Here is a 9,987-nt window from a genome sequence, read left to right on the forward strand (position 1 = left end):
GTAAAATTTGTATTGTTTTGCAGACTGAAACAAAGAGCGACCATACGCAACTTCTCATCGAGAAATCGGTACGAGATGACGGTGGCAAATACACGATCGTGGCTAGTAACGAGTACGGCCGCGATTCCGCAGACATCGAAGTGATTGTCGTTGATAGACCAGGACCACCGGTAGGCCCATTGCAGTACACTGCTACCACTCAAGACAGCGTTTCCCTTGCCTGGAGTCCACCACTTGACGATGGTGGTTCAGATATTACAAATTACATTGTCGAGGTTGCAGACTTTGGCTCAGAAAACTGGAGACAGGTATGGGGGCAAAAATTCATTCCTTCGTGTAACTTGTACTTTTAAAAATTTGTACTAATTATTTTTATCTTTACTTTCAGTGCCCTGGCTACTGCCCAACTGCCCACTTTATTGCTAAGGGTCTGACAGAAGGCAAACGATATGTCTTCCGTGTTCGCGCTGAAACCATGTATGGCGTTTCCGAACCTCTGGAAGGCAAGCCAGTTACTGCCAAGTGTCCGTTTGATCCTCCAGATGCACCTAACCAGCCTGAGATCCTTGGATACACGCCAAACAGTTGCACTCTGGCATGGACTCCACCTCTTAACACTGGTGGAAAACCAATCACTGGCTATATCGTTGAAAAGAGAGAACGTGGTGGTGAATGGATGAAGGCCAACAACTATCCAACACCGAACACGACTTTCACAGTACAGGATCTACACGAGGGTGGAAGATACGAATTCCGTGTGATCGCTGTAAATGAAGCTGGACCCGGAAGGCCGAGCAAACCGACCGAACCTATCACAGCTGGTCACCAGAGAAGTGCGTATACTACTTTTCTAATCAAACGTTTGAATATTAAAGAAAAAAACCAGAACTCTAAAATAAACAAAACATTTGCATTACAGCTGCTCCTGATGCACCTGAGCCTCCTAAGGCTGATCGTATTACCAAGGACTCGGTCACCCTGTCCTGGCGTCCACCTCGTAACGATGGTGGAGCTAAGATTCGTGGTTACATTATCCAACAGAAGAAGGCTCGTGGTGATGACGACTGGGACGATGTCAACGGTGCACCTGTCCCATCGACCACGTTCACAGTTCCACACTTGACGCTCGGCGAGGAATACCTATTCCGCGTTGTTGCCGTCAACGATGTCGGTAAGAGTCCACCGAGCAGAGCAAGTAACCCAATCACAATCGAGGAACAGCCCAACAAACCGACCATGGACCTTGGAGGTGTGCGCGATATCACCGTCCGTGCTGGAGAAGACTTCTGTATTCACGTACCATACGTCGGTTTCCCGAAACCTGTGGCCACATGGTACGTTAACGATGTCGTCACCGATGAGGATACTGATAGACGTGTGCATCTACAGTTGGCTGATGACTATGCAAGGTAAGAAGCGACATAAAACGATCGTAAGAATACCATGTGCCTGATTTTATAATTATCACTAACGATCTCTTGCTTATTTACAGCCTTGTAATCAAAAACTCGAAACGCACGGATGGTGGTCAGTACCGCCTCCAACTTCGTAACGCATCAGGATTTGACACAGCTACGGTCAACGTGCGCGTTCTCGACAGACCTTCACCACCGCAGAACCTGCGAGCCGACGAGTTCGCCGGCGATGCTCTTACCCTGTTCTGGAACCCACCGAAAGACAATGGTGGTGCCGAAGTCACCAATTATGTTATTGAAAAGAAAGAGCCGAAATCGTTCGAATGGGTAAAAGTGAGTGCGTGCACCACTTCGACCTTCGTCCGAGTACGCAATCTCGCAGTAGGCAGTACATACGAATTCAGAGTTATGGCTGAGAATCAGTACGGAACTTCTGAACCAGCCACAACCATCGATCCTATCAAGGCCAGGTATCCATTCGATCCACCAGGTGCACCTGGTGCTCCACGTGGAGTTGAGACAACCGAAGACAGTATTACTATTAACTGGACCAAACCTCGTCACGACGGAGGATCACCTATTACAGGTTATGTGATCGAGAAGAGATTGATCAGCGAAGAGAAATGGATCAAGGCAACTCAAGCTATCGTTGTAGACACCACATACAGAGTCGGAGGATTGATCGAAAATCACGACTACGAATTCCGTGTAGCCGCTCTGAACGCTGCTGGTCAAGGACCCTGGAGCGCTGGTTCCGAAACTATTCGCGCTGCTGCTCCATCAGTTGCACCGAAGATCACAAGCGACCTCAGCATCAGAGACATGACCGTCATTGCTGGAGAGCCATTCACCATCACTGTACCGTTCATCGCCAAGCCCAGACCAAGGCCTGCTTGGTGCATCAATGGTGAAGATGTTATTACTGATGAGAGGATCAAGTTCGACACCAACGACATCGAGACGCAATTTATCAACAAGAAGGCCAAGAGATCAGATACCGGAAACTACACTATCTATCTGACCAACACAGTTGGAACAGACTCCGCTACCTGCAAGGTTCTTGTGGTGGACAAACCATCACCGCCACAAGGACCACTGGACGTATCCGACATTACGCCAGAATCTTGCACGATCTCGTGGAAACCACCAAACGACGACGGTGGCTCACCTGTCACCAACTACATCGTCGAGAAATTAGAACCCATTGGCATCTGGACCAAACTGAGCAGCTTTGCACGTCGCACTCAGTACGACGTCTTTGGACTCGAGCCGAACAGGAAGTACAACTTCCGAGTCAGAGCTGAGAACCAGTATGGTATTTCTGCACCATTGGTTGGCGACGAGCCAATCACTGCCAAATTCCCCTTCAATGTCCCAGATCCACCAGGAAGACCACGTGTCACCGACTGGGATTCGACCAGCATCACCGTTGCCTGGGACCGACCAGTTTCGGATGGTGGCTCCCGCATCCAGGGCTACAAGGTCGAGTTTAGAGATCCAACAGACGAAACCACATGGAGAACAGCTAACGACTATCTGGTCAAGGACCTTAACTACATCTGCTACAACCTTCTTAGCGGCCACGAATACGAATTCCGTATTTTCGCGAAGAACGCCGCTGGCTTGAGCAAGCCCAGCCAGACATCCACACCATTCAAACTTAAGAGCAAGAGCATGGTGCCCGATGCCCCACGAAACCCACAAGTCATCAAGGTCGGCAAGAACTACGTCGACTTGCGCTGGGAAGCTCCGGCTTCTGACGGTGGTAGTCGCATTACCGGTTACATGATCGAGAAGCGCGAGATCGGCAGTGCTATCTGGATGAAGTGCAATGACTACAACATCACCGATCTCGAGTACACCGTACTTCACCTGATCGAAAAGGGTGATTACGAGTTCAGAATATTTGCGATCAACTCTGCTGGTCGCTCTGACCCAAGCTCGTGCACACCTCCGGTTAAAATTTGCGAGGTCGAAGGTGGCGAGAAGCCTGAATTCCTCAGAAACTTGCCCTACTCGCAAGGAGTTGCTCTTGGAAAGACACATGTGCTCGAATGCGAGGCCACTGGTAAACCGATGCCGGTTGCCAGGTGGTTGAAGAACGGACGCGAGATCACGATCGGAGGACGCTTCCGTACCGAATCATGGGATGGCGTATTCCGTTTGGTCATCGCCGAGGTTTACGAGTCTGACGAGGGCGATTACACCTGCCAGGCTACTAACGCCGTTGGTTACGCCAGCACAACTGGCAGAATCAAGATCGGCTCACCACCGCGTATCGACCGCATACCAGATGATCTGTTCCTACCAGAGGGTGAGAACACCAAGATCAAGATTTATTACAGTGGAGATCAACCTATCACCGTCACTCTCAAGAAAGACGGCAGAAAACTGCCCGAATCTACGGATCATCTTAAGTACACCGTCTTCGATGACTACATCATCATCTTCATCAGAGAAATTAACAAGGACACCGATGCCGGATCGTACGAAGTCAACCTCGAGAACGAGAGCGGCAGTGTCACCGGTGTATTCAACGTCTACATTACTGGATTACCAGGACCGCCACAGGGACCACTCGACGTGTCTCACATCGACAAGCACACGTGCTCTCTGAGCTGGCATCCACCCAAATTCGACGGTGGTCTCAAGATCACGCACTACGTTATCGAGAGGCGAGACGTGACCCACACGCAATGGATCACTATCTCCATGTTCGGCTGCAGAGACACCAACTACTCCGTCCAAGGTTTAACCGAGGGTCAGGAATACCTCTTCAGAGTGATGGCGGTCAACGAGAACGGCATGGGACCACCACTAGAGGGCACAAATCCCATCAAAGCCAAGGCACCGTTCGACCCACCAGGTCCACCGGGAATACCCAAGGTCACTCAAGTCGGTGGAGACTTCGTCAACCTGTCCTGGGACAAACCAGAGACAGACGGTGGCGCGAAAATCCAGGGCTATTGGATAGACAAACGCGAAGTCAAGGTACCTGAGAGTTGCTGGCAACGCGTTAACCCATCGATCTGCTTGCCCAACCAGATCAACGTTGGAAACCTCATCGAAGACCGTAAATACGAGTTCCGCGTATTCGCGCAGAACGCGGCTGGTCTCAGCCCTGAATCCAAGGCTTCGACCTCCGTTCAGATTCGCGACCCTCAAGCTGCCAAGGCACCGGAAATTATCAAACCACTGCCGAAGACTCTGAACTGCGCACAGAACCACAACGCGCACTTTAAGACTCTTATAACCGGAATACCAGCACCGACTGTCTCTTGGTTTAAGGGAGCTCGCGAGATTGTCAACGGCTCGCGCTACAACATCTACTCCGAGGGAGACTGTCATAACCTTATCGTGCATGACGTCTTCGGTGAAGACGCCGATGAGTATGTGTGCCGTGCAGTGAACCGTGCCGGAGCCAAATCGACCAAGGGAGAACTCATGATCATGACACCACCAAGACTGAACGTACCACCAAGGTTCCGCGACACCGCTTACTTCGACAAGGGTCTGAACGTTGTTATCAAAGTTCCGTTCACCGGATTCCCCAAACCCAAGCTCACTTGGGTTCGCGAAGGCGAAACCATTGAGTCTGGTGAGCACTACGACATCCAGATAACCGACAGACACGCAACCTTGACAATCCGAGACGCCAACAAGGTCGACTCTGGACCATATAGACTAACTGCCGAGAACGAACTTGGCCAGGACTCAGCTATCATCAAGATCCAGATCAGCGATCGTCCGGATCCACCGCGTTTCCCGGTCATCGACAGCGTGGGCCACGATTCTTTGGCTCTGACCTGGAAACCACCAGTATGGGATGGCGGCAGCAATATCACCAACTACTTGGTCGAGAAACGCGAGCACCCGATGTCCACCTGGATCAGAGTGGGCAGTACTCGTGTCTGCTCCATCGCCGTGCACGGACTCAGTCCCGGACACCAATACGACTTCCGGGTGTTCGCTGAGAACGTCTACGGCAGATCGAACCCAAGTGAAACGACACCGTTGGTTCAGACCAAGGGCGAGGCCAAGAAACGTCGTGAAGAACCCAAACGCAAGCAGGAGATCGATCCTATCACCGGCAAGAAGATCCGAGGTCGCAACGACGAAGCGGTCAGAGACTACGACCAGTTCGTGTCCGACATTTACGACAAGTACGTGCCACAGCAACCGGTCGACATCAAGCGCAACGTATCAGTATACGATCGGTACGATATTCTCGAGGAAATCGGTACCGGTGCCTTTGGTGTCGTTCACCGATGCCGAGAGAGATCGACCGGCAATATCTTCGCGGCCAAATTCATTCCGTCGGCACACCCGATGGAGAAGGAACTCATCAGGCGAGAAATCGATATAATGAACCAGCTGCATCACCCGAAACTCATCAACCTTCACGATGCCTTTGAAGACGACGACGAGATGGTCCTCATCTTCGAGTTGTAAGTATCTCATAATTTACTTTTTTTTTCATGAAAACTTTTTGTGAGACTTGTCTAACGGTTTTTGTGTTTACAGCCTGTCCGGAGGTGAACTTTTCGAGCGTATCACCGCGGAGGGTTACACCATGTCGGAAGCCGAAGTTATCAACTACATGCGGCAGATATGTGAGGCCATCAAACACATGCACGAAAGAAACATCATCCACCTAGGTAAGTCTCTTCCACTTGTATAACATTACTATAAGGCACGAACACTGGTCTCATTTTATCCTTTTATTAACAGACGTCAAACCCGAGAACATAATGTGTCAAACGCGCCAGAGCACGAACGTTAAACTGATCGACTTTGGTCTGGCCACGAAATTAGACCCCAACCAAGTAGTGAAAATCAGCACGGGAACCGCCGAATTCGCGGCTCCAGAGATCGTCGAGAGAGAACCCGTTGGTTTCTACACGGATATGTGGGCCTGCGGTGTTCTCGCCTACGTTCTACTCAGTGGTCTCTCACCGTTCGCCGGTGACAACGACATCGAGACCCTGAAGAACGTCAAAGCCTGCGATTGGGACTTTGACGAGGAAGCATTCCGAGAAGTTTCCGAAGAGGCCAAAGACTTCATTAGAAGGCTACTTATCAAAAACAAGGAGAAGAGAATGACTGCTCACGAGTGCCTGATGCACGCCTGGCTTACTGGTGACTCCAGCAAGAGAACCACCGAGATCAAGACTAGCAGGTATATCAACTTCAGGGACAGGATTCGTGCCAAGTACGACGACTGGAAGAAGTACGTACTGCCAATCGGTCGCTTGGCCGAATACTCGTCGTTGAGAAAACTGCTGATAGAGAAGTACCACATACAGGACACGACGTTCGGTGAGTAGACTACTATACATGCCTTGAATGTATTTCTTATTTACTCAATCAATGGTGACTTATAAATTTGTCTCCTCGATAGATCGTCGACAAGCCGCACCGAGATTCGTCATCAAACCCACGAGTGCGTTTGCCTACGAAGGCCAGAGCGTCAAATTCACGTGTCGTGTGATCGCGATAGCCCCGGCCGTACTCACGTGGTATCGCAACAACACTGAACTGAGACAATCCGTCAAATTCATGAAGCGCTACATCGGCGATGACTACACGTTCGTCATCAACAGGGTGAAACTCGAGGACAGAGGCGAATACATCATCAGAGCGGAAAACCACTACGGTTACCGCGAGGAAGTCGTGTTCTTGAACGTCCAACGTGAGTAAAACAATCTTTACCGTCGCAATTTTTTTTTAAAGCTAACACCACTGACTAATCGCTCGGTCTTACAGCTCTACCCAAAGACGTACCACCATACAGACCAGAAACCTACCAACCCGTTAGAAGACGCGAACCACTGCCCTACCACTTCTGGATGGAGACTAAAGAAGCCGCGCCCGATTTCACCTTCCTCCTTCGTCCTCGTGTCATGCAAGCCCGAGACACTTGCAAACTGTTGTGCTGCTTGAGCGGTAAACCCACTCCAACCGTCAAATGGTACAAGAACAGCAAAGAACTGTCCAAGTTCGAGTACACCATGACCAACTCGGATGGAGTCGTCACGATGGAGATCGTCGACTGCAAGCCCGAGGACAGCGGAAAATATAGATGCGTAGCCATCAATTGTCACGGAACTGATGAGACTAGCTGTGTCGTCATCGTCGAAGGTAAGTACATTAAGGGATTGAATTTCGTTTCAGAGCTAACCCATACTACACACTCTATACTAGGTTCTGGAGAAACCGAGGAACAAGAACAACTGGCCCACGATCTGTTACATTCCGGAGGTAAGTCGATCTCAACTCGAATGTTACACATTCATCGATGAACGCATATCTATTGATGATGATCTTCTCTGTGCAGAACGCCGATTCATAGAGAAGCCACTGAAACCAGCACCATACCAACCAGTGACCACCACCATCATCAGATCGACGCCCTACTCACCATTCAAACCAGGTCACAGTTCGGTGGACAAAATTCCAATCAGCGAACGCGAGCTTCACCGAGTGACACTACCAGAAGCCCCGAAACCTGTGGTCCAGGAGAAACCCGCAGCAGTCAAACCAGTAGAGACGATACCGGAGCCAGCACCGGAACCCGTCAAAGAGAAGAAGTCCAAGAAGGACGGAGATGAGAAGAAGGACAAGAAGTCCATCAAGAAGTACGGAAGCAAGCTCGAGTCGACTGGCAGTCCATCCAGATCGAGAAGCACAACGAAAGAACTGATCCGTGAGTACACGAAAATTCAACTAAAATTAAACGATCTTAAAATATGAAATCTATAAAACAATCGTTCAAACGTTCATTACTGCAGCTGCCCCCGATGACGCTTCCATGGGACCGCCCACGTTTACCCAACAACTCGACAGCGCACTGACGATCGACGATGGTGCAAGACTAGAGTTGACCGTGAAAGTCGAGGGAGACCCCGAGCCACAAATAACTTGGTTGAAGAACGAGCAGATAGTTACCTCATCGGACGTGGTGGATTTGAGGTACAAGAACGGAGTCGCCTCGCTAACGATCGCCGAGGTCTTCCCCGAGGACGAGGGCGAGTACGTCTGCACAGCCACCAACAGTATTGGAGCCGTATCCACCACGTGCAAACTGACGATCAATCGTAAGTACCCCTTATTTTCGTCGATTTACTCGTAAGTATCCCTTGAGATGGGATAAATATTCAACGACGAATTGCGACGGTTTACAGCGGTGGAAAAGGCACCAGCCCCAGCGCCCAAGACCGAGGAGAAAGATCACGCCCCGCAGATAGTCGACCACGTGAAGAGTTCGGCGGTGACCGACGGTGACGCGGTGACGCTGAGCTGCCGCATCATCGGAGCCAACAAATTCGACGTCGTTTGGCTGCACAACAACAAAGAGATCAAACCGAGCAAGGACTTCCAGTATACCAGCGAAGCCAACATCCACAAACTCATCATTGCCGAAATCTTCCCCGAGGATTGCGGCACCTACACATGTGAGGCGTTCAATGACGCAGGCGAAAGTTTCTCGTCTTGTACGCTCAACGTTCTCGGTACGTCTAACGCTTCTTTATTTATACGAGATGAAAAAATGAACGAGTCAACGTATAACGTCACGTTTGAATTCCGCAGTTCCAAACGAAGAACCCAAGAGCCCGGTGTTCAAGACATTCCCGCAGTCGGCGACGGTAACGGAAGGAGAAGCCGTCAATGTGTCGTGCAAATTCGACGAGGCGCCTCTCAAAGGTAAGATTATATTTCATAATAAAAATTACAGGAAATATAAATAAATGGGAAAACTAATCGCTCGTGACTTTTTGCGAAAAACAGTAACGTGGCTGAAGGACGGTAAACCAATAGACGAAAAGAGTAGCAGATACCGGTTCAGCAAAGACGGCGACAGCAGCTTCAGGTTCGGCGTGAAGGCGACTACAGCGGAGGACATTGGACAGTACACTGTACAAGCGGTCGGCAAGAAGGGCGAGACGAACGCGGCATTTTCAATAAACGTCATCCCGCCGAACGAAAGTGTCTGAGCTAAACTACGATGATATTATCACGCAATATACGTATATATTATGACTCCGCTGATGGGACATTGTACGCGTCGTGCGCACGTATACAATGTTAGACACGCCAACTCTGGACACTGTGTTTTTTATATATAAAATATAAATATAAATTATAATATGCAAAAGAAAGATCATCATATAAATTATACACGCAAAAAAAAGTTGGACATCGACGCCTCTTAAAGATATTGCGCACGTGTGTGACTCGTTGGCGGCGGCGGCAACGGACAATTTGTTTAATACATAATTCTATTAAACGCTCGGAAACACGACGCGAAGTTTAATAAGTGTAATATAAATAATAAAAACTCGTTTTCTTTTTCTTCTGTGTTTTCGTTTTTCTTTTTTTCACTATACGTTCTAATGTAAAACCGCTTTCTGGGATATGTATTTGCTGTAACTATGATTTTATGCTCCGTTGTTGCGCCGTCGATCGAATAAAAAAAGAAACGAATGATGTGTTACATTATATAATAAAAATAAAACTATGAAAAAATAATAATCGCCCCTCTGTGTCGTCGTTATTATTATTATACCTGATA

General features: G+C 49.2%; 1 protein-coding gene across 10 annotated transcripts in view; it reads left to right on the top strand.

Annotated features, from left to right (window-relative positions):
- LOC100116868 (twitchin) overlaps positions 1-9,947 on the top strand; it is a 51,033-nt gene extending 41,086 nt beyond the window's left edge. For all 10 annotated transcript variants that reach the window (XM_031922307.2, XM_031922309.2, XM_016985031.3 and 7 more), the window contains 14 exons: positions 24-308; positions 389-833; positions 920-1,409; positions 1,493-5,863; positions 5,940-6,073; positions 6,147-6,734; positions 6,817-7,107; positions 7,182-7,556; positions 7,620-7,676; positions 7,753-8,121; positions 8,207-8,512; positions 8,600-8,926; positions 9,006-9,119; positions 9,204-9,947. In XM_031922307.2, coding sequence (XP_031778167.1) covers positions 24-308; positions 389-833; positions 920-1,409; positions 1,493-5,863; positions 5,940-6,073; positions 6,147-6,734; positions 6,817-7,107; positions 7,182-7,556; positions 7,620-7,676; positions 7,753-8,121; positions 8,207-8,512; positions 8,600-8,926; positions 9,006-9,119; positions 9,204-9,409 — 8,358 coding nt within the window. In that variant the 3' untranslated portion in view covers positions 9,410-9,947. The remainder of the gene's footprint in view (positions 1-23; positions 309-388; positions 834-919; positions 1,410-1,492; positions 5,864-5,939; positions 6,074-6,146; positions 6,735-6,816; positions 7,108-7,181; positions 7,557-7,619; positions 7,677-7,752; positions 8,122-8,206; positions 8,513-8,599; positions 8,927-9,005; positions 9,120-9,203) is intronic.
- The last annotated feature ends 40 nt before the right edge of the window (positions 9,948-9,987 follow it).

Source organism: Nasonia vitripennis, chromosome 1 (genome assembly GCF_009193385.2).
Source record: "Nasonia vitripennis strain AsymCx chromosome 1, Nvit_psr_1.1, whole genome shotgun sequence".
Classification (NCBI taxonomy): domain Eukaryota; kingdom Metazoa; phylum Arthropoda; class Insecta; order Hymenoptera; family Pteromalidae; genus Nasonia; species Nasonia vitripennis.